This window comes from Plectropomus leopardus, chromosome 22, assembly GCF_026936395.1.
Source record: "Plectropomus leopardus strain MGB_pleo_1.0 chromosome 22, ASM2693639v1, whole genome shotgun sequence".
Classification (NCBI taxonomy): domain Eukaryota; kingdom Metazoa; phylum Chordata; class Actinopteri; order Perciformes; family Serranidae; genus Plectropomus; species Plectropomus leopardus.
This window is the reverse complement of record NC_142197.1, coordinates 8,176,777-8,202,624: the sequence shown is the minus strand read 5'-3', so window position 1 is coordinate 8,202,624 and position 25,848 is coordinate 8,176,777. Positions and strand designations below refer to the sequence as shown.

The window sequence follows — 25,848 nt, the reverse complement described above, 5'->3', positions numbered from 1 at the left end:
TGAAAAAATGAGCGAAAAATCGCATAGTATAGTAAGGCAAAAAATCTCAAATTTTGACCTGTCCCAAAAATGGCTGAAAACTGCTTGTTATAGCTCACAGAGACGTGCCATAGCATAGCATTTTGAAAACATGGCCAAAAAAAGACAAAAAACGGATAATTTAGCATGTTGAAAAAATGAGCAAAAAATCGCATAGTATAGTAAGGCAAAAAATCTCAAACTTTGACCCGTCCCAAAAATGGCTGAAAACTGCTTATTTTAGCTCGTACAGACGCGCCATAGCATAGCATGTTGAAAACAGCGCCAAAAAATGACCAAAAAGTTATCATTTAGCATGTTGACAAAGTGAGCGAAAAATCGCATAGTATAGTAAGGTAAAGAATCTCAAATTTTGACCCGTCCCAAAAACGGCTAAAAACCAGTTATTATAGCTCTTAGATATGCACCATAGCATAGCATGTTGAAAACCGGACCAAATAAAGGCCATAAACTCATACTTTAGCATATTGAGAATATGACCAAATATCACATAGTACTGTATGGCAAAAAATGAAATTTTGACCCATCACAGAAATGGCTGAAAACCAAAAATTGTATACTATAGTATGGTGAAAAAAGTGCTGAACATTGAATAGCATGTCGAGAAATGTTATAAAATAGCCTGTCAAAATAATGTCCGAAAACATCATATAGAATGCTGGAAAAACGACAGAAAAACGAGATTGTTTAGTATGTCGAACAATGCCAAAATATGACATGTTGAAAAAACAGCTGAAAACAGTTAAATATAGACTGTGGAGACACATCATAGTATAGCATGTTGAAAAACCTGCCAAAGACATCATTGTCAAAGAGCTGAATCCCTTCTCTTTAAGAGTTTATGTCTCGACCTTACGCGGACACTAAATAATCGAACAGCCAAAGCCAAGCACCAAACTTAAAGTTTGCTTTTGTCCCGCAACCTGATTCTTTTTTGTCTTTCAGTCACCAGATTCTTAGAAGGATGAAAAGGTAAACACCCAGGGATGGTAGGAAAAGGTTAAAACTGCTCGATGCAGTCTTTATTCAAAGACAAAAATATCAGAAGCATATATCAAAAGCAGCAGTTACCTCACTCCCTTTTATAGGAATTACATATACAGTCTAATACAGAGTCTTAGCAAGATAAGACAAAAGCAGAAAAAGCACTCAAACACTGAGCTGTTCTTCATCTTCATCTGGAGGTCCATTGCGTCATCACTCTCTCCACTCTCCGTCTCCGTCTCCACACCCCTACACATGTGGTTTCCTGTCAATGATTGCTCAAACAGCTGCTGCTGCTGCTTCATGAACATGTTAAACATGCTCACGAGCCAGGGTGCAGCCGTTTGCATGATTATGAAGGGGTTCGTCTCCCTTAGGGGGAATGAGCAGCTTGATAATAATGCCAAAAAAGTCATAATGTAGCATGTCGAAATAACGACCGCAACACATAGTATAGTATGGCAAAAAATAACAAAATATGATGTCAAAAAAGGGCTGAAAACAACATGAACAGCATGTCGAGACACATTATAGTATAAGATATTGAAAAAAATGGCCAAAAACGACAGTATAGTTTGTCCAAAAAATGACAAAATATGACATGTCAAAAAAAGTCCAAAAAATAACATTATAGCATGTCCAGACATGTTATAACATAGCATATCAAAATACTGGTCGAAATTGCTGTAATATAGCATGTCAAAAAACGTCAGAAAACGACATAGTATAGTATGTCGAAAAATATCAAAATGTGATGTTGAAAAAACTTCAAAAAACTACATAGTATACATAGTTCAGACACGTCATAATTTAGCATGTCAAAACACTGACACCAAAATCAGAAAAAAAAAGTAGAATCTGATGTAAATGACACCGTGATGCCACTGTAACGATGAATAGCCCATTACTGTTAAAATACAAACTACATAGATTACACTAGCTAGGGAAAAGTAATTGGCCTGACTTTGACCACAGTCTCCGAGTACAACATCAGCTGGGGTCAGGAAGCTGATTATAGAGGAGTGGTGGACAGGTTTGTGGAGTGGTGTGGACTAAACCACCTGCAACTCAACGTCACACAGAGGAAGAAGTTGGTGGTGGACTATAGGAAACAAAGGACCCGTCCGAATGGTCACCATTAACGGATCAGAGGTGGACAATGTGGACGACTACAAGTACTTGGGCGTCTATATAGACATTAAGCTGGACTGGACTAAAAACACAGATGCTGCAGATGTTCTATCAATTGGTGGTGGCCAGTATCATCTTCTGCGCTGTCCTGTACTGGGGAAGCATGCTGAAGGCCGCTGATGCAGACAGAGTCAATGAGCTCATCAGGAATGCTGGTTCTGTCCTGGGGGTGAAACTGGAGTCTTTAGTGGAGGTATCAGAGAGGAGGATGCTGCGGAGACTGCTTAGTGTAAAGGACAACATCTCTCATCCCTGCACGCCACGTTGGAGGCCTATCAGAGCACCATCAGCCCTAGACTGAGACCACAGAGGAGTACCACAGAAGGCCACAAGAGGTCTTTTCTAACTGTGGAAATCAAACTGTACAACTCCTCCGCCTTCTGCAGGAAGGAAAACTGAAGCATATTACTTACAATGTGAAATATACTTTTATTATGTTTATGTACAATTTTAAATTCCAAGTGCAATATTACTTTTAACTTTTATACATTATTATTAGATACTTTGTATTTTATTTTCACTTATTTGATGCTCTGTTGTATTCTTTTTGCTACTATTTTTGGAGCAATATTATCTTATTATGATGTTTTTGGCCGTTTTTTTTCTTTTCAAAATTCAGTATTACGACATGTCTCGACATGCTATCCTATGTTGTATTCAGTCCTTTTTTTCACGTCACATTTAGACATTTTTCGACATAGGCTACCATACCATTTCCATTTTTTCGATATATAATCTCTGCACTTGAGTCTGTCTGCCTGCGTACTCACAGATCACTGAAGAAATCCGCCGCCTGCAAGAGGATCTGAGGAAGAAGGATGAGCTCTTCATGCAGCTCTGCACAATCGTCACTGCCTAGGCTGAACACATCTCCTGATCCGTATCCTCGGCGCTTGTTGCACCGGGCTCCGACACCATTCTGCCATGGTCTGGGTCTGTTCTCGCCGAGGGTGAGTCGGTCCAATCTGATGCCCCAGCGGCTTGGAAAGAGGACGCATGGGTGATAGTAAGAGCAAAGCACAGGTCCGGAGCTTGTTCTACACCGGAGCCATGGACTATGGTCAAGGGCGGAAAGCTAGACAGGAAGCACTCCCCTCGCCGCTCCATGCCGGAGGCTCTCCACCTGGAGAACAGTTCCCTGGAGCCCACCATCGATATCCTGAATGAGCAGGGATTCCCTCCTCTGTCGATTATACCGCGACCGGCTTCCTCGCCGCCTACTCGTCATCTCGGGAAAAATGCCACCACTGCGGCTCGCTCCCACGCGGGAGTCAAGGGACGTCCACCCTGCCCCTCTGACATGTGCGCCCTGGGTCGTCCACCGAAGTAGCAGTCGAGGACACCCGTCTGTCTTGACTGCCGTGGTGCACTTAAAGATGCAGTAGCCTGAGAAACTTAAAGGTGACATTACTTGTATAAGCTTTAATGGGCAATATTTGCAACACTGGCAAGCAGTGCATTATCTCAGGCCCACTGCCCTTCCCCTGTTTTGTCCGTGTAAAATTTAGCTTTGGCTATTTCACATTTGGTTAAAGGGCTACTGCCTAAACAGAGACACTAGCTGGATGAGACTGACAAAAAAGAATTGATAGAAACTTCACCTGAACATTTCAACTTTGTACATCTTGCAAGATGCAATAGGAAGGCTGATGGGCTCGCAACCCTCTATGCTGACCATCTAAATTTGACGTGTTTCTTTGGGCACTTTCGCCTCTATTGAATATGTTGCTGTTGTCTGTAAATTCATGTGCCCTACATTACTACTTACACTGTATCACCCCCCTTAACTTAAACATGGTTTCTAAGAGGATCTAGGTGAATTCGACTGTATTGTCATCTCAGGTGACTTCAACATCCACAATGATAACCTAAATATTGTAGATACAAAACAACTTAGAGATCTGTTGGACTCACTGGAATTCTCTCGTTACAGGACCTACTCACAAAAAAGGCCACACCCTTGACCTGGTTATCTCAAAGGGTCTGTCGATGACGATGCAGTCAGAACCATCAATAAGCGTTTTATCCCTGAAAATGCAATTGACATGTTTATCAGTTAGTATGCTGACATGGCTCCCCCCAACACAGCATCATGTGATTTGATGGCGAATAATTTTACCTGTGTTGTTGGTCAAATTATTGACAACATTGCACCTGAAAAAACAAAAAAGGTATCTGCAAAACCAAGGGCTCCATGGAGAAACGGGGTTAGAGTACAAGTACCGAGGAGAGCCTGCAGGAAGGCTGAACGTCCAGCTGCTGGTCCACCTCGAGATCTTTAAAAATGCACTTAAACGCTCTCATAAAGAAATTAAACTTTCAAGACAATCCTAAATCTCTTAGATATGAAATGTATGTATGAAATGTGCTATACAAATAAAGTTGACTTGACTTGACCTCGGACTTCAGATTCTACTCACGGTCCTGCCACCTGCAGAAGCTTTCGGACATCTCTGCCTTCTTGGGCTGCATCAGCTGGGGTCAGGATGCTCATTACAAAGGAGTGGTGGACAGGTTTGTGGAGTGGTGTAGACTAAACCGCCTGCAATTCAACGCCACAAAGACAAAGGAGTTGATGGTGAACTTTAGGAAACAAAGTATCCGTCTGAACCCGGTCACCATCAGTGGATCAGTGGTGGACATATAGACAATAAACTGGACTGCACTGAAAGACTGGATTAACAGATGCCGTGTACAACAAAGGTCAGAGCCGCTTGTATTTTCTCATGAGACTCAGGTCTGTCAATGTCTGCAGAACCATGCTGCAGATGTTCTGTCATTAGTGGTGGCCAGCGTCATCTTCTGCAGTCAGACTCAATGAACCCATCAGGAAACTGGTATATTACTTACCATGTAATAGTATGTAATAGTACTTATGTTTATGTACATTTTTAAATTCCATGTGCAATATTACTTTCTACTTTTAAACATTCTTTTTAGACACTTATATTGTATTTTATTTTCACTTATTTGATGCTCTGTTGGTGTATTCTTTTTGCTACTGTACTTTGGAGCAATCTGGCACAAGAATTTCCTTCGGGATTATTAAAGTTCTGTCTTATCTCATTATGATTTTTTGGCCAGTTTTTCAACATACTATACTATGACAAGTCTCGAAATGCTATACGATGTGGTTTTCAGCCCTTGTTTTCGACATGTCATATTTGACATTTTTTGACATACTGTACTATGTTGTTTTCAGCCATTTTTTAAACATGTTTTATCATCATGTTTTGGCCGTTTTTTCAACATGCTATACTATGACATGTCTCGACATGCTTTTCTTTTATTTCAGCCCATTTTTTGACGTCATATTTTGACATTTTTCGATATACTATACTATGTCGTTTTCAGCTATTTTTTCGACATGCTATATTATTACGTTTTTGGGCATTATTTCAACATCCTATAATATGACATGTCTCGACATGCTTTACTGTCTTGTTTTACGCTGTTTTTTTCGACATGTCATATTATGACATTTTTTTTCAAGCCACATCATAGCATGGCATGTTGAAAAAACGGCTAAAAACATCATAATATAACGCCGAAAAAATGACAAAATACTACACAATATAGTGTGTCGAAAAATGCCAAAATATGACACGTCAAAAAAGGGCTGAAAACAACATAAAATAGCATATCGATACATGTCATATTATAGGATGTCGAAATAATGCCCCAAAACATAATAATATAGCATGTCGAAGAAACAGGTGAAAACAACATAGTATAGCATGTCAAGTCACGTCGTAGTATGACAAACGACCAAAAACGTCAAAATATTTCATGTCCGAAAACAACATAGTATGGTATGTGGAAAAATGTCAAAATATGACATGTAAAAAAAAAAGTGTTGAAAACAACGTAGAATAGCACGTCGAGCATCATTCATCATAATTTTAACAGTAAGACTGAAGAATGACAGGCAACGAAATGATACAAAGAGTCAATCTTATCCAACTTCAACCCTTGTTCAGTTTCTTACTCCCTGTTAGTACTCCACAATACTGTCAGATTACACGATACTGTATGGCACACACTAATAATGGACCAATAGCTTGACAGTTCAAAGTGTACATTTCAAAGTCAAGACAAAGTACAGGGACCTAATCAACATATAGATAAACACAGATTATAGACTTGATACAATTGATGTTTTCTCCCATTTAGTATCTTTTTTTTGCAGTTGTCACCAGTAAAACCTCTAATTACTACCTTTGATTCTATCACATCAAACATTTAATTATAACAAAACAGTATTTTTTTTTTCTGTTCGTTTTTTCGCTTTCTTCAGCCCTCACTTTGCTCTCCTTTGAATCAGAGGTCAAACAGTGTCAAAGCCAAATTCCTTTGCAGGGAGTTTGTTGACTTGATAAGAAAGAAGATCTGACAGCTTTGACCTCGAGTCTGTTAAGTCCTTATTTGTGTCGGTCAAAGTCTGTATAATTTGTTTTGATTTAATTCGATTTGAGCAGCTGTCGCTTCACGGTGTGTATCCTGGAGCTGAATTACCACAAGAAGAGTCCTTTTAATATATATATTTTTTCCAGCTGAACCTGCGCAGCGTTCCTTACATCCACACGGAGAAACAGTTCAGTATGAACAGCTTGGATAACGATGACGTAGTGACATACCAACACAGGTAAACTTACAGTCTTTTTTCAGAATTCATCCTGCAAAAATATGCAGTTTGGGATGAATGAGAAGGCTATTTTACAGGAGGGCAGCTTTCAGAGAGGACAAGTGGCATCCTGGTCTCCACCAAGGCTGTGTGGCGTCTTTCAGACCTCCTCTTCTTCCTTTTCTTCGATCTGTTCTTTCCCCACATCAGCTTTGCATCCCAGCCATAGGTTGGACCAGGAGAGAGAAGCTGGATCCTAAAGTTACATCACGTTTAGGCAGCAATACCTGCAGGCAAGAAAAAAAGTAAAGTAGAATCTGCAGGATGGATTTGTTTTTTCTACAGGTTTGCACTATATTTGATTGATAAAGCCAGTGTATGGCCTAAAACCTGGTTTTCATAGCTCTGGCCATGCTATAGAATAGCCATTGTTGGAGGCATTATGTTTTTGGATTGTTTGTCTGACTGCTCATCTGTCTGTCTGTCTGTCCCATTATTCCATAATATCTCAAAATTGCCTTGAGAGAATTTAATTTGCCAAAAACCTTCATTTGGCTTCAATTATGAAATGATTAGACTTTGGTGATCAAAGGTCAAGGTCACTGTGACCCCACGTTTGTCTCATTATCATAAACGTGATAGCTCAAAAAGGCTTTGAGGGAATTTTCTTAAAATTTGGCAGAAACATCTACTCCGACTTAACAATGAACTAATTCGTTTTAGGTAAAAGGTCAAGGTCATTGTGACTATGACGTGGTAATTCTAGCTCTGTGCTTTTAATTGAAAATTGTCTAGAAAATTGGGAGTAGGTGGGAGCCCCATTATGTACTCCCCCACACATCATCCAATTATTGTGCAAATCAATTTATATACTTAAGTTGATAAACACATCCCTGAGTATTAAAACAGGAATTATTCACTTAAAATGCATAAGCATCTCTGATACAAAATCATGAACACAGCACCAGCTGGAAGGCACTTGCAGATAAAGAACAAATTAATTTTGATATGCTAAATCCATTAAGTGATTATAATTACTGGAATATTATTGTTATTTAGTTTCAATATTTTATGTACTGATTTATGTATACTAAGCCAAGTAAAAAATATACATGTCATTACATGATGAGGACGTTTATCTGATGATGAATGTCATTATTGTAATTAGTACTACCTTTAATACTTGTACTGATTATAACAGATTGCTTGAGGAGCATGTGGAAAATATGTTTTGGTGGGTCATTACAAACTCATGGAGTAATACAAAAATGTATTCAAAATTCCAGTGAAGATCTAAAATTTTTCCAGTTACCAAATATATCAGGCTGCATTTCTAGGAAGAGTGGATAAAATGATGAATTAGACATCGAGAATGTTTCCACTAAAGCCGTGGTGCAGCTATAATAAAACATGTAGTCTTGAGTTTGAATATTTCACTCAGTGTAAACATCATGGTTGACCTTTTCATGCAAAAGTTATGATAAAATAACTTAATAAATATCGCTCCACCAGGATTATATTTATATTATATAGGAGAAAAGAAGGCTTTGAATTGGCACTTAGATTATCACACAGATAATAAGATTGCAGAACAGTCAACTAGTATGGAAATAGATAATTTTTTAAAATCTGAAAACTGGGAAATAAAATGGAAATCTGTATTCAAAAGGGCTAAAGCGGGTTGAATTTGGAAGAAAAATTAAATCAAATTTATGTTTTTTAACTTGTGGTGGTGGACTTATAATCGTGTTGGATTTTTACATTAATCATTAGGCAGCGAACTTTAGTGGCCTATGTAATTGTGTAGTCTGTGTAGGAAAGAGGTTGTGGTAAACAAATGCATCAAGCAAACACAGGACTTTCACCCAGGAGACTTCTATTGGTGTCCTTTGTAAAACCAAAAGTTAAAAAGTAAAAAAACAACAAACAAAAAGCAAAAGAACATACGTAACAAAATTACTTATTTTCACTCAAACATGATCTTTTCCCACACTTAACAGAGTTGTTTTGATGCCAAACCTAACAAAGTCAGAAAATCTCACAGTGTTTACCACGTGTTTGAAACTGTGACCATTGACAGTCATATATGTGCTTTTGGGTATCATTGGCAATCTATTATGTCGTTTAGGTGTGAGGATGTGTTGCTTTTGTGCCACCAGAAGATGGAAGATTTAAGAACTTTTTTGTCACTTTGTAAGCATAACAAAATTGCAAATGTGTCATCCCTTTAAATGGTGCACACAGCCCTCATAAATGTGGGACGATTGGTTGGGTTGAGGGGATAAAAGTGAGTTGTATTATTTCAAGAAAATAGATATATAATAATACAGTAACTTCCATAAGGATCAACAAAGCATCTATCAATCTATAATGTGATTATTCCTTGAGATGTAAAGTGGCAGTAAAATAAGATTCTTACCTGTGTGTGTGTATGCTTTACCATGATCAGATATTATATGGCGTTATTGCCAGTCTCTGTGGGGACAAAGAGAGAAACCAGTCCATTATGAGAAGATACAATAATAACCCTGATATTCTTTTAACCAGCAGGTGGCAGTGTTGTGTTAAACTTCTCTTATAAAGGAGGCATGAATTAAAACACCCCTCTGATGTTCGTGGACAGGTGTCACTATACATCCTCCTGAGTGACAAGATAAGAAAACATCCCATTTAAACTTCATCTACTGCTTGATGAATCCCCAACTTTTCACTTTCATTCTCATATTTCATGTACATCTGCCTTCCTCTCTCCTCCTCTTCCTCGGCTCATTATCCCTCCCTGTCTTGTCCTTCCCTCTCCGGTCTCTGGCTTGATAATGGCTTCTTCCTCCCAGTCTTTTTGCTTATACAAGCTAACAGGCGACTGTGTCCCTGCTGATAGGGTGGCTGTGATTCATTTAGACAGGCTGGCAGCAAGCTGTGTAAACAGCCATTAGTAATTCATGACTCTGTCCAGCATCCCCAGGCTTCAATTAACCCTTGCTATCGGTGCATTCTTCCTCTCAGTCACTCGTCTTCCCCTCTCTGTGTGTCTCATCACCGTCCTTCTTCATCTGTATTCTCCTCTTCTTCCTGCCGCCTTCCTCGCCACTCAAATCATTCTCTTTTGGTCAGAGTGCACTTGTCACCTCGCCCCAATCAAGACAGAAAAATCTCATTGGGAACAGAAGCAAGCAGGTGGTGTATAACATCCGTCTAATGTATGGAAATGAATAATGTGAGCACGGGAAATTATGCACGCAGGAGTTTTTAATTTCAAGCTACTGGTGGGATGTGAGGCAGGAATCAGATCTCTGATGTGTGCTGTCTCATTATTGCACAGAGCTTTAATGGAAAGGCCAATTATGCACAAAGAGGTGTGGATATGTGTCACAAATTTAATGTATTCAGACTACTCACTCTGACTTGAGCCAAAAGTGGAATAAAATTCAGACACAGAGCAGACATTCAGGCCAGCGTCCAAATGGATTTTTTAATAAGTTTAGTGGCACCTGCTTTGTTTTGTTTTGAAAATAGCCTGAATTTCATTTCAGGTGTAATTGCACTAGTGCTTTTACATTGTTGCTGTGCACCGAACTGTCCCTGTTAAAGTGCTCCATGAATTACCATGAAATGGGTTTTAAGATGTTCAAAATGTACTATGAGCCTTTGGGTTTTTTTTGAAATGGCGACAAATCTGGTTAAGAATGTATTATGACGTTTATTGGACTTTCCTTTCTTAACTTGGGGCTCGAGTGCCAATACTAAGGCTGAGAAAGTTAGTTGAATCAATTAGTTCTTTGGTTTATGACTCTTTAAGCAGTGTTTACTTGTGATCACTTGTCAAAGGCTGCAGATATTTACAGGTTATGAGCAGTTTAACCAAAAAGCAATATTCATTGATCAGACTTATTTGTTTGAAAATTTTTCAGAGACCTGAATTGGTAAAACTGTCCATTATTATCTCTGCTAGGCATGAGCCTGGAGGGGATCATGCATTTGGTTATGCGTGTGTTAGTGTGCATATCTGTCTGTCTGCAGCTAAGTACTGGACCGATTGGCCTAATATTTTTGTGCACATATATATAACAGTATGCTCAATCATTTCTTGTAGTTGCTGTGAATTACAGTTCTTAAAAAATCTGTTTTATTGACTGTTTTATATCGTTATTGATTCTGACTCTCACTTCTCTTGTTGTTTCGTAAGAGTGGCAAGTTAGACAACTTGCCACCATTTCCACCCGGCACAGCTGCGCCACATTTCGGCTGCCATGCATTTTCTAGTTTTCCAATAGAAAGCAAATGTTAGGAAAAAATACTTATTTGTTTGCGAAAAATGCTTTCTGGTTTTGAGTTTTCCTTATTTCCAGTCATAGTAATTAAATTGTGGCCCTTCATACTGATCCAGTTACCCCTTGATGAGTCTTGACACCCAGGAAGGGAAGTAGTCAGTCAATTATTGAAAGAACAGCAATTTAAGGGACAAATTTGTCATTTTAAATAACTTATTCAGTAATTTGTTTATCATTTGTTGCACCACCATTATTGCAGCTTTTCTAGGTTTGATTTTAGATTTTGGATACCATGTGTTTAAAACAATTCAATCTCTGTTCATTATAAATTTGATAGTACCAAAGCTATCAAAAAAAAATTAAAATAAATAAATAAAATAAATAAATGAAAATCAGTAGACCTTAAGCCATTTTCTCCAACAATGAGCCCACTACGTGACTGCTGCCATGTGCTCACTGACTTTTTCTGTGTGCAGGTTGTTGATCCTATATTGTGTATCTAGGACATTTTTTTGTTGTTTTGCCGTGTTATATTATATAGGAATCCAGTTTTGGGTTTTTTTATAATAGTTTTTATCGAAGTTTAAAATTCTGGTATTATGAACACCCTAATCCCATCTCTTCAGATTTGGGGATTTATCTGCAAGATAGTTTGAGGAATTTGACCATAAAAAGTACCTCAGATCTGAGTACACAAAAGTACTGTTGTTTCTCCTTTCTCTCCCTGACCGGCTGCTTTATCCCAAAAAACAGTTCAACCTGCAGTCTAACATCACCCTGCTGGTGTCTGCCCTCTGAGCCATCAAGGTATCATCCTCTTACTGTCCCCCAGCAGCTCCTCAGACATCAGACTGTCCTGACGGTTTCCAAGCACGAAGGCCAGGAAGGAGAGGATGAGAGCGTCCATGATGCCCATGATGGCCAGTATGTAGGCCCAGCGCACCGAGCAGGCCCCCAGCGTGTACTTGTCCGTCTGCTCGCCGCACATGCGCTTCACCTCGTCGCTGTCCCAGCCGTCCGGGTAGATCATGCAGCCCAGGATCAGACATGTACCTGGATCAGAAGGAGCGAGAGAGACAAGTTAGTGTTCAAGAGCTTAATTAGCTACCAAGGGAGGACTTCATGTTGGAGTTGGGTACTCTCTAAAGCTATAAAAATGCACAAGATATGAGGTGTACAGTGTAAAAACAGTGTGCTTTGGGGAGGTGATTTACAATTTCACTTGTAAGTATCGTCGATAAATGCAAATTTATAGCGGATATATTAGAAGAGTATCTGAACTTGAGTTATGAGCAGTTATTAGCAAAACTAGAAGTACTGTCATGCTGTTATGCCCCTGTGCACCAAGTTGCACTTACAGTGCACATCCATGTCTGTTAAAACATGGATGCTTCACACACATCCTCCCCCGGCAGCACAGAAGATCTATGCAATCAGCACAGTTTCAAGGCGGACACCCAAGAATAGTGTCACCAATTCAATATCCGTCCAAATGTCGTCCCTTCTGTTTCTGAGATATGATGTTTAATAATGGCCAGAAAAGTGTTTTCACAATTGATATTTGACCTCCTGGATGTAAAATGTCAGAACTTTGATATATCCTTCATTATTAGATATTTGTGTAAAATTTGAGTGGATAAGTTCTTGAGTTATTATAGCCAAGGACATATTTTATGAGTTTACCGTGACCTTGACCTTTGACCACCTGATTCTGATCAGTTCATTCTTCAGTCTGAGTGAACGTTTGTGCCAAATTTGAGCATATTCCCTCAAGGCCACCATCAGATATCGCGTTCATTACAATGAGATGAATGCAAGGCCACAGTGACCTTGACCTTTGACGCCAAATTGTGATCAGCTCATTGCTGAGTCCAAGTGAATGTTTGTGTCAAATTTGAATACATTCACTCAAGGTGTTTTTGAGATATTGCATTTACAAGAATGAGATGAATGCAAGGTCACCATGACCTTGACCATTGACCACCAAAATCTAATCAGCTGATCCTTGAGTTTAACGTTTGTGTCAACTTTTAAGAAACTCCCTCAAGGCTATCTTGAGATATCACTTTCACAAGAGTGAGACACACAAGGTCACAGAGACTTTGACCTTGACCTTTGACCACCAAAATCAGTTCACCTTTAAGTTAAATGGATGTTTGTGCCAAATTTGAAGAGATTCCCTCATGGTGTTCTTGAAATATCACATTCACGAGAATGGGTAGGCGGACAAATGGACGGACAGTTGGACAGACCCGTAAACATAATGCCTTCAGCCACGGCTATCACCGGCACAGAGGCATAAATACGGCAAAAATAGATAAGGCAGTAGAAGAAAAGGATATAACCGCAGTGCAGAAACGGGACAGAGAGGTGAAGAGGGAGACAGAAAGAGAGAGAATATGTTACAACATGTCACAGCACCATGTGGTGAGTCGGGCTGCCTTCATTAGCCGTCTGCTGCACGGCTGACAATGACAGACTGAGCTGTTAGAGAGCAGAGTCATCTAACAACACTTCTGCTGCCAGCAGTTGTCACATTCACACACAGTCAGCTGAGGCAATCAGATGATTTACAGGTCTGAAAGGTCTGCATTTATTTGTTGATAGTACTGACAAAAGCTCAGTCTGAATGTCGGAGGTTTGGTTTTAATTCATGTCACTGTGAGGGCCAGTTTGAGTTTTAGATAATGAGAGTGAGGACGTTTTTAAGAAGGCAGAATAAGTTGGATGTCTGATGGTTGAGACTTCGGGATAACGTCCAGAACTGCCTGGCAGAGAAGATATTGTATCGTAATGGGACCTTTTTACTTAAATAAAGAATAAATTAACATGTTTTACAGGGTAATATTAGAGTGACTTTAAAGGGGCTTACAGTGGAAACTCTCCTTCTAAAATTCGGAGAAAATAACTTTAACAGAAAGCCTGCGTCATGAAAGAGGTTGTTTTACTCAGTCGACCAGAGACTTACAGAAATTCACAAAACTTCATTTCAATTCAAGTGGAAATCCCAAAGTTTCTAAAGATATCGAAAATATTTCGTAGACTATATTGTTGGAATGGTGCAGCCCTAAAAACATGAAATCTTGGGCATCAATATTTCAACATCATGAAGCTTCAATGAGGAACTGAAACGAGCCAATACAGAGCACAAATGATGCTATTAGACACTGTGAAATACGGTCATTTTTTTAAACCTTAAAGTTGTGAACAAAGGACTATGACGTTTGATTTATAACATTTTTTAATTTAAAGTGGCACAAAAAGAAAAGACTCCAGTAAAAAGTTTCTTAAATGAAGTTTGTTTTACAGCGATAAAACACTATTTAAATGGAGTCTGATGGGTTTTGCGATGGCACTTTTTGGGCTGTGGCTGGTCTTTTTTTGTAGGGATCCTTTCCATAATGTTAACACACACTTATTATAACTATCTGAGCCTGTCAGTGGCAAAAACAATAACTTTTAGTGGAAGCAAAGTGACAGTGTACAAGTGCCCAAACTGGTGACACTGCAGATGGTTTTGTCTCAACACTGGACAAATTTCAAAAATTGTTTTTCCCATTAGTCACTTTGACACATGGGAAAACAGGGTCCAGGTTGAAAAACTACAGAAGTACCTTTTAAGTGTAGTTGTCACATAGAGAGGCAAATTCCCTGCCCTTCTGGTGGACCGCCGTGGCACCTCATTTCGGAAAAAATAATTACGATGGAGAGAGATGAGTCATTTTTTCATCCCTTTTTAAATGTACCATGAATTACACATATGTTTGTGGATTTAAAATAATTCCACAAGTCAAAAAAGTTGCAGTTTGTTGTAAAACTGTTCAAGTATAAGACTGAAAATGCAAAGAGAGATGGCACACCCAAAAGTTGTGTAGGTGACATCATAACCTGCTCTCTTGCTGAAGTTTTGCTGCCTCTGTGTTTCGTACTGGGATGTACCCACACAAACAGATCTTGCTTGTTCTTTCACTTTTTTGGCAGATAAAAAGTCTAATAAAACACATCAGTTTAAGTTAATGTTAATTGTTTTTGCTTGAAATAAAAATGTCCTTGACGTATATCGTGTCTGTAGAGAGATGTAGTTCACTGAGCAGTTTCACACAGATGGTACTAAGACAAACAACGACTTTCTTGACTTTAAAATGTATCATTTAGATTTACAAACATTGTATATGTAGTTAAAAAAAAATGTCTAATGTCTACGTGCATATTTTTTCCTAAATATTATCAGACAGGGGACAATAAAAAGGAAGGGACTTCGCCTCTCTATTGCATTGCTGCATGCAGGGGCATCACAAGAGAAACTTTAAGAGTGTGTGTGTGTGTGTGTATGTCAGGTTAGCACACTAAGGTGAGCCAGCAGCAGATTAAGTAAACGGATAATCTCCGGAAATGTCAGGGACTTGTGTCCCTCTTTCCCTCCGCTTCCCCCTTTCTTATCTCGCCCGCTCCCCCCTCTCGCCGTCTTTGTGGCGCCACAATGACAGCAGATAGTGAGAGGTACAGCGCTGAGACAGAGACATTTATATGCAGTCTATAAATGAGACGGAGGACGAGCAGAGACCACATGGGTGTCTGGGTCATGTCTGTTTTTCTGTTAGTCATGAGTCAAACACAAGCAGCCGTCCCTCTCAGAGTTGTACCAATAAAAGCAGCAACAAGCTACTGTAATAATAACCAGTATTGATGTGAAAGCACTCTAATCCATATCCGACGCCTACATTTCCCAGGAGGCTCTGAGTCTATTGACTTTCCTGCAGCCTTCCTGAGTTTGGAGATCAATGTTCTTAGAGCAAAGGGGAAAAAAACTGCTTAAAGCAGCACTGGTTTTCTTTATATTATTTTTATTAGACACAACATGTTCTCCATTTGGTGCATAATGGAGAGAAAGTGCTCACTAGACATATTTTTTCTCTATTTCATCTGTTGTTTGTACATCTCATAAATCAGACTGCAGTGATTAACTTTAATTTTTTCCAGTTCCATTTTAAACTCAGCCCATGATCACAAAACAACAGTTTTGAGTCCTAATTTGAGCTCTGTGCCAAACACCTCGCCACCAAAACAAAGCTTGTGAGAAAACAACCGAGAGTTTCATGTGTGAAATTCACAAAGAAACATTTGGTGTTTTCTGTATCAACAGTGAAAAATGTCAACAAGGACAAGGATAATTTTTAAGATTTGGTAAGTTTCCAGCTCTTATGAGTTCATCTGTTGTACAACAGTTATTCTTCCTAGGGTTTATATGAAAATATACACAGTGACAAATCAGCACAGCTCACAGTCACACCCTGACAATGACAATTACACACACAAACTCTACAACATTACAGTGAGTGCAGAATTATTAGGCAAATGAGTATTTTGACCACATCATCCTCTTTATGCATGTTGTCTTACTCCAAGCTGTATAGGCTCGAAAGCCCACTACCAATTAAGCATATCAGGTGATGTGCATCTCTGTAATGAGAAGGGGTGTGGTCTAATGACATCAACACCCTATATCAGGTGTGCATAATTATTCGGCAACTTCCTTTCCTTTGGCAAAATGGGTCAGAAGAGGGACTTGACAGGCTCTGAAAAGTCAAAAATAGTGAGATATCTTGCAGAGGGATGCAGCACTCTTAAAATTGCCAAGCTTCTGAAGCGTGATCATCGAACAATCAAGCGTTTCATTCAAAATAGTCAACAGGGTCGCAAGAAGCGTGTGGAAAAACCAAGGTGCAAAATAACTGCCCATGAACTGAGAAAAGTCAAGCGTGCAGCTGCCAAGATGCCACTTGCCACCAGTTTTGCCATATTTCAGAGCTGCAACATCACTGGAGTGCCCAAAAGCACAAGGTGTGCAATACTCAGAGACATGGCCAAGGTAAGAAAGGCTGAAAAACGACCACCACTGAACAAGACACACAAGCTGAAACGTCAAGACTGGGCCAAGAAACATCTCAAGACTGATTTTTCTAAGGTTTTATGGACTGATGAAATGAGAGTGAGTCTTGATGGGCCAGATGGATGGGCCCGTGGCTGGATCGGTAAAGGGCAGAGAGCTCCAGTCCGACTCAGACGCCAGCAAGGTGGAGGTGGGGTACTGGTATGGGCTGGTATCATCAAAGATGAGCTTGTGGGGCCTTTTTGGGTTAAGGATGGAGTCAAGCTCAACTCCCAGTCCTACTGCCAGTTTCTGGAAGACACCTTCTTCAAGCAGTGGTACAGGAAGAAGTCCGCATCCTTCAAGAAAATCATGATTTTCATGCAGGACAATGCTCCATCACACGCATCCAAGTACTCCACAGGGTCTAAAAGAAGAAAAACTCATGACATGGCCTCCTTGTTCACCTGATCTGAACCCCATAGAGAACCTGTGGTCCCTCATCAAATGTGAGATTTACAAGGAGGGAAAACCGTACACCTCTCTGAACAGTGTCTGGGAGGCTGTGGTTGCTGCTGCACGTGATGCTGATCGTGAACAGATCAAAACACTGACAGAATCCATGGATGGCAGGCTTTTGAGTGTCCTTGCAAAGAAAGGTGGCTATATTGGTCACTGATTTGTTTTTGAATGTCAGAAATGTATATTTGTGAATGTTGAGCTGTTATATTGGTTTCCCTGGTGAAAATAAATAATTGAAATGGGTATATATTTGTTTTTTGTTAAGTTGCCTAATAATTATGCACAGTAATAGTCACCTGCACACACAGATATCCTCCTAAAATAGCTAAAACGAAAAAAAAACCTACACCAACTTCCAAAAATATGCAGCTTTGGTATTAATGAGTCTTTTGGGTTCATTAAGAACATGGTTGTTGTTCAATAATAAAATTAATCCTCAAAAATACAACTTGCCTAATAATTCTGCACTCCCTGGAGTTACAACAGAAAAAGACAGCTGCATGTCACCACTCAATCCAAACTGAAATATCTCAACAATTACTACACGAAATGTCATAAATGTTTGTGCAAAAATTGCCCCAGTACTACCATCAGTAGTTCTGTAGTACTCAAGATTGTTGTAGTTAGAGGTTCTCTGTCTTGTCTTGGAATCGAACGCATTTTGACTTGTCTCATTCTCAGACAAAGCAGACTGACGAGTTTTAATCGAGACAAGTTGAGACCACAACAGATTTATTTGTGAACATAATTACTGTGATCGGATGTAAAACATCCTTCTTCAAATCCAGCCAATCACGCAAGTAATTTGTAGTTTGCAGAAAAAAACTTGTCAGAGTGCAAGTTCTGCAAGGCACGGACGACATCAAACTTCTATCGGTGTTTGCTTGTATTTGCTCAGAAATCAGAGGAAAATTGTTTATACACATTGACTTGGTCTCGCCCTACTTTGGTCTTGGTCTCGGTCTCGGCCCTTTAAAGTCTTGGTCTTGTCTGGGTCTCGGCAAACTCTGGTTTTGGTCCTGGTCTTAAGTATGGTCTTGACTACAACACTAACCATTAAGTCAAACTTCTAATTTGTCTGTTACTTTATTAATAATTTAAAACTAAACTCCACCTATTTAGTCCAACTTTTTTTAAATCTAATTTTGTAAAGCACATTGAAGTGCTGAAGAGAAGAATATGTTAAACATTATAACTTTTAAACATCAGCATGTTCACTTATAAACTTTTCAACATATGAGAATTTGGGTAGAGATTTGCACACAGGGCTAAACACCATGTGACCAAAATAACTAATCTCTGAAAATCACATGAAGAAATTTGGTGTGAAAAAAACTGTTTTTAGTAATTCTTTTTAGTATTTTTGCTAAATTCACAGGACTGCTTAGTATTACTACTATCATGCTTTGTGAAGCTCTAACAAACCTTTAAAGCCTCAGATTTGTTTCCGCCCTTTTAAGTGTAAATGCTGCTGCTTAAAATGTGTTGAGCCTTTAATTTCCGACTCCTCTGATCTTCAGGAAATGTTTTTTCATGTTCACAAAATGCTAAACTTTCAACATTTTTTCCATGGTATATTAATGTGGATTTCCTTTTATTCATATTAGAGGATTTGGTACAGTGCACACAGAGCTCTCCTGTGTAAACAACCCGCTCCTGCAGGCTTTTCAGCTGTAATATTAATAGAAAGAGTTGAACTGCACGCTGTCTCAACAGCAAATCTTAAATCTCCCACAGAGCTCGAGTCGAAGAGAAAGAGGATCAAAAAGGAGACACCAGGTTTCTTTCTGACTCTCATATGAATGTCTTAAAATGTCCATTTATGAGCTCTGGTGGTTCAGGCTTTAGCTTTCAGCCGCTGCAGGTCTGATGCCACAAAAGCTTAAAAGGTAACTTCAGTATTTTTCAACTTGAAACAGTCCTAAAACCACAAACATCAATCTCACCAACCGCCGTTAACCTTTTGAAACCTGAGCAAATTGCTTTGATCTCTCTCAAAACGATGAGATGACAACAAGCAACATGGCCCAAAAAAACAGCCAGTAATAAGGAAAAAGTTACATAAAAAATACTTGAAAATAAGCAAAAAAAGGTAATGTAAAAAACAAAAACAAACAAGGAAATGACCTGAAAAAATGTGCTGAAATTTTTTTTAAAAAATTCTTTCCAGAATTTTAAATATATTGGTTATGAATATAGTTTTCTGGACATTTTTCCCTAGTTTTTTATTATTTTTCACTAATTCTCCCCCATTACAAAATTAATTTTCAGGTCATTTTCTTCGTCCCCCTTTACGGATTTCTGCAATTTGTGGGACATTTCTTGCCAAGTTGGTCACTGCCTTTTCCCCATGTTTTTAAAAGAAACCAATTTGCTCAGGTTTCAAGGGGCTAAATAGCTTGTTAGAGGGGTCTGAATGCAGCACAAGAAAACTGATGCTGAGTTTTAAATGACTAAATAATTATTAATTTTATCATTATAAAACAAACTTGATTCAAAATAATCAGAAACAAAATAAAGGCGTCTTGGTTTAACTCTCCACTATCCCAACAATCACCAACTCTAGTATGGTTGAAATAAACCCTTGATTTACCCAGTTTAAATGTAAAAAATCGTTGGCTTTATGCACGCTAAAATGACTGTTTAATCAAATAGAGTCTGGTGGGTTTGGCGATGGTAAAACTGACAGTGCACAATTAACAATTGCCCCAAGTGATTACATTGGAGCCTTTTTTGCCACTGGCAGCTCTGATGCTCAATAGTGGACGAGTTTCAAAAAATGTTGCTGCCATCAGTCATTTAGGCACCAAAAAATTGGATAATAGTGTCCAAACTGAAAAATACCAAAGTTACCCCTAAGTGTATGTCTACCTGAATATATATATATATATATATATATATATAGAGGCATATATATATGTATGTATATTCCGTATTTTTTCTTTGCATGGTTTTGCATAAAAGTATTAAAAGATAGCATTCTTTTCATTGACTGATCTTATCATTATGTTCATCTGAAAGACCTTAATGCTTCCTGCAAAAACACTTTTTTTTCCAAAATGCATTGAATATCTTCAGCAGACAATTTTTTATCAGCAAAACGCCTTAACAGAAATCGTCTCTATCCCCCGAAGTGCATCCAAATGTCTCTAAAGTGGGCCGAAGGCAATCTTTTATCTTCGGCAAAAATGTTTTGTTTTCAGGCTTGCATAGAAATGTCATGTAGCTACAAACAATCCCACAAATGGCATGCAGCTTCAGTGTAACGTGCAATAAGCCAACGGGGTCAGCCTCCTCGTCTCCTGATAAATAAATTCTCTTCATCTCAACCTCCCTGCAGCCACAGCAGCCTGCACACAATCCCTGCCATAAATAATGAAAGATATCATGAAAGCCTCTGACGGGGAATTGTGTCAGCCGATTTCGACACTTTGATTGAGTGATGTTTTAAACCTGCACAACCTAAAAAGCTCTGAATAACATTCGGACTCATAGGAAGAAAACACATTTGCGATCTGGGTTCAGCGCTCCGAATGATTCAGACCGACGGAAAAATTGAGCTCACAAGTTGTTCAGAAATGTTCAAAAACAAGCTTCTTAACCGAAGGCTTCATTCAGCAATGTAGTACTCCAACTCTGCAGGAGGCAGATAGTAATGAGCCGAAGTTCAGACTTGGACTCCTGAGAACGACTCTTCATCGCAGAGGGAAGAGGAGGTCAATTACTGAGCAACGCTGCATCTCACTCTTTCATCTTTTTCTCGTTACTAGAGAGACTTCAGGCGTGTTTTGCTCTTTGGTCAGAATTGAAGAGATGAAATATTCTGGATTCCTCGACAGTAATGAATTGGTTTTTCATCCGTATGGTGTAATGTTCGACAGCGTTCTTCCCTCTGAAATCAACTGAAGTAAAGTTGGATTAGAAGATAACTAGGGTTGAGTTGATTGACACCATTTTCATAAATGTATTTAACATTTAAATAGTTACTTAACTTTCAGCCTGGACCACATTTTCCATTTCTTTGTGTCTAAGTGATCAGTGTGAAAAAAAAAGAATTTTTTAAGTTGGTCTAGTATTGAAAGAGAGCATTACAGCAGGCAGCAGCGATAGAGGCTGCGATGTAATCACTTGGGGCATCTGCACACTGTTAACTTACGTCCACTTAAAGTGTTTGTTTTTGCCACTGACAGACTTGGACTTTTATTCTTAGTATCTGTCAGCTTTATGTAAAGGATCCCTCCAAAGATAGACCTTTTTGTTCGGAGTATGATCTCTTTTTTGTTTTACCAAAAACAGCCCCGAAATTGCTATCATCAAACCCACCAGAATCCACAAAACAGTATTTGATCAACGTATAATACACTTCATTCAAAGTTGACAGAAACGACTAAAAAAAAACAGTTTTAAGCTCTGGAAAAAAAAGATGGACCTTTTTAGTAATTTGTGTCATTCTGCGGTCAAAAAAGCTACAAATAAAAGGAAATTACCTTTCCACGCGGAGGTACAAGGTGGTGCAGAATAAGTTTGTCTTCAAAAAGTTTCTCAAACATCCCCTTAAATGATTCTGGATGCCCTTGATTTCTCTCGCTTAAACACACACAAACACACACGCTAAACACACACTTCCTCCCTCCTTAAAGGCTTCCCAGCTGACAGCTGTTGGCAGTGACACTGAGGACAATCAGAGTAGGAGGACGTGTCATAATCTAGACCTCTGTGTCCGATCGCCACATGCTGCTACTACACACACACACACACACACACACACACACACACACACACACACACACACAGAAGAAGCCACTCATTATGGTGCATTTCACAGGCCCAGCTGTAGCTGTCTACTTTCTGTGATTCACGTTCCTTTAAAGTTACTAAAGCGGAGTGAGTGTATGTGCAGGTGTGTTTCTTTTTGTGCATATGTGGTGGCGTGTTGGAGATACAGAGGTCTCATACTGTATGCACCGAGCATCAGCATCAAGGTGGACCGTGGCAAATTAAATTAATGGGAGTTAATTGGGGCAGAAACTGGCAGATGCATGAAGGTATGAGTACAAACTACCTCCAACTCCCTCCACCCCCCCACCCCCGCCCTGATCCCTTCTGCTCCACAGACAACTAAGGGAGCATGTGTATGTGTGTGTGTGTGTGTGTGTGTGTGTGTGTGTGGAAAGGCAGCATGATTTGCAACACAAATCCTTTCGTGTACGCCCCATCCTCATTAACACCTCTTGTATAAGGTCCACTGCTTCACAGGGCTTTAATGTGCTATCGACCGCTGGCTCAGCGCATTAGTGAGCTGTCTGATGTCGCTATGCATGTTTCACGTACTCACATGTTGCATGATAGACATACAAACACACAAGCCAAATGCCTCTTACAGTGTTAATGAAAATTAGAAATAATCAGTATACCCGTGAATCAGATCTGCTCCAAAATTTAACAGGTTTTTTCTTGTCCCGTGCTACACCCTTTCACCAAGTTTAAAGAAGTTTGGATAGATAGTTTTTGCGTAATCTTGCTGACAAAACAAACTGAACCAAAGACAACTTCCTTTGCAGAGGTAATAATATGGATGAACAAGCTGTGGATGTGTATTAAAGTGAGGTTTCTCTTCACTTATATTAGGGCTGTCAAATTTTTCATGTTAATTAATTGCACAATATCAATAATCGTAATTAATCGCATTTTTCGCATGTTGTTACTTTCATCATTTTGAATCAGAAAACAGTTACGAAGTCCTTTTTAACAAGATTAAACAATTCTTACCCAACTGTCTGGATTAGGAAACAAATAATAGCAAAAAACAGTATGGGATTAGGATTAAGTGGGCATATCATGTAAAGGGCACAGACTCACGGGTACCCAGGGTCCATTTTCATTCAGATATCTTAAAGTCAGAGGTCAAGCAAACCCTGTAATACCAGTATCATCACTGTAGCTTTAAAACCCAGCCCGGTACAGCTTTTTTAAGACAGGATCAATCTAGAAGCGATACATCAGTCTGCAACATAAATATAACATAGATGCAGGCCATGGGCATAAAGTGGGGGATGCAGTGTGAGCAATGGCTTCTTCCTTAATTCCTACCCCCTACTTCTGGCCCCCTTGCCTGTACGTCACCCATGACCTTCACTGTGATCTCCACTGCACACCTGCAATGGTTTGTGCCTGCATCATGCACGTTTGCAATGTTATGACCTTGACAAACTATGTCCACTGGCTGACAGATGGACACCTGACAAAATACCCAAAACGTCCTCTGTGGTAGTCCCCAATACAACAGGTGTCACCTTGACCGTATTTCACCATGTTGACACGCACACATACACAGATTCACAAGGTGAGAGTATTGGGGGGAAGAATTCCTTTAACGTGTACCACAAAGCACGAGTTACTTAAACGGCAGGATGAAAGTCAGAAAAGAGTTTGAGCTACACACTGCACACTCAGCCCATTAAAATCTATAAGATCAGGGATCTTTTATGAACGTTGGCATGAGCAACATGCTTTGTTCAGCACTTCGTCAGGCTTGTGAAAAGCCTACAGCAAGCCAACAGTAATTTATTATGTTACTCATATATGTTCATAAAAAATGTAGATAATAATTACTGGAAAAAATCTATAACAAAAGTGACAAACACAAACAACAACAAAATAAAGTCAAATAACGAATCATTATTTTGGTGTTATAGTACAGGCTGTTCTCATGCACTGTACACTTACATCTATGGAAATAATGCACCAGAATTCGCACATATAACCCATATAATCATGAGCCAGTGATTCATATGCAACCCGCAAAATCTGTGAGGCTGCTGTCACATGACCAATATGGTGACTGGAGTAAAGAAGGAAGAAGTATTAAAGAGCAAAAGTCCTTGTAAGGAGGCAAACAAACACAGGACTTTCCCCGAGGAGTCTGATGTTTGCGTCCCTTGCGGAAACCAGGTGAACACTTACTTATTTTAAGGTGCATCGTGATGACGCCCAACCACGTTTCTTTTCCAAAACCTAATCTGCGTAACTTTACTTTTCTAACCCTAACCCTTACTTAGCATGCCTAAACAAAACCAAACTTTTTAAGTACTAACTTTACACCAAGTTTGTAACATGACAACGCTCAAATATGATTCTACGTAACTTTACCTTAAGTACATAACTTTACATTAAGTTCGTACCATATACATGCCATGTGTGGGTAAATAAAAATCTGTTGCATATGCAGTTTCATAAGATATTATAAGAACAGTTTTATGAAGATACGTTGTATAGTCACACTTATTTTTACAAATTTAACAACCAAATTTGTAGTTCTTGGTAAGATTTGTGGAACAGACTTTTTCCAAAGACACTACGTTATGTCGTTCCATGCAGAAGATCTAGAAATGAAAACAGTCTTATAAAATAGGATCCTTAGATGCCCTGAGTCCTCAGAGTTAGTTCTTGTTCCCACACTGCATTTACATAAGACTCAATGAAAAATACTATCAATATTTCATGTATTCATGGCCCAATATTGAACAAACCAATCTACCAACAACACTGGCTCTCATTGCATCCACTGCGGATACACAAAACACAGAGAATAAGAACAGCAATGAGAACATCTGGTTTCTAATTCAAATCCACACTGTGATCCTCAGAAGGAGCTGTCCGCTCACAGCGGTGCTGAAACAACATTTTTCAGAGGCTCTATTCTGCACTACACAGCCTCAACAATTCTCTGTGATTTAGATGCTGACTAGGGTCACTCTGGGCCACTCAGTATGCATGCCAGCACTCAGGCTGAAACAAAAGACTTTCCCCTCTCCACCTCCTACAACAACCGTGTTTCTGCTGTCACAGTGGATGACGATACAGAGGGAGAGGTGAGGAAGATAAAGCACAAATTGAAGATGAAGAGACAAGGGAGAGAAAGAACGAATAAAGTCAGAAAGTGAGGGAAAATAGTAAAGGAGAGAGATGGTTGATCTGTGCAGTTCAGGCTTAAAATAACATGTGTGGCTGCATAGTGTTTGGTTGCGAGGAGAGACAATGGCTGCAAGATCAGGACGATGATGAGGACAGAATCTGAATGTTACTGATATTGTACGATACTTTTGTGTCATAAATGTGTCATTTTCAGGTGTGGATTAAAAATGAAGACTGTTCGGCAGGAACAAGGGTTACATGATTGGAATCCCAATGCACCTCATTTGAGACATGAAGGGAATGAAAGTGGCTGTTTAAAAATGCAGCGGCAGACAGACCACGCTCCCTCATCAGATCAGAGAGCGCCGCACAGACACAGGAACCACACTTCAAAGACATAAAGCAGACTGGCTTTCAAGTCAAAAGGCGAAGCA

At 39.3% G+C, this 25,848-nt stretch overlaps 1 protein-coding gene across 8 annotated transcripts in view; it reads right to left on the bottom strand.

Moving 5' to 3' along the window:
- lhfpl3 (LHFPL tetraspan subfamily member 3) overlaps positions 1-25,848 on the bottom strand; it is a 68,003-nt gene that overhangs the window by 12,171 nt on the left and 29,984 nt on the right. Inside the window, exons 2-6 of one of the 8 annotated variants that reach the window (XR_015775533.1) lie at positions 11,932-12,162; positions 9,258-9,313; positions 4,334-7,125; positions 4,129-4,242; positions 1,027-3,608 (exon numbers count right to left, since the gene is read on the bottom strand). Coding sequence is in view for 1 of the 8 variants with exons in the window: in XM_042511540.2 (XP_042367474.1) it covers positions 9,291-9,313; positions 11,932-12,162 (254 nt within the window). In the remaining 7 variants the exon portion in view is untranslated. Of the gene's footprint in view, positions 1-1,026; positions 7,126-9,257; positions 9,314-11,931; positions 12,163-25,848 lie in introns of those variants that run through there. The other 7 variants (XR_015775532.1, XR_015775530.1, XR_015775529.1 and 4 more) reach the window with 7 other exon arrangements.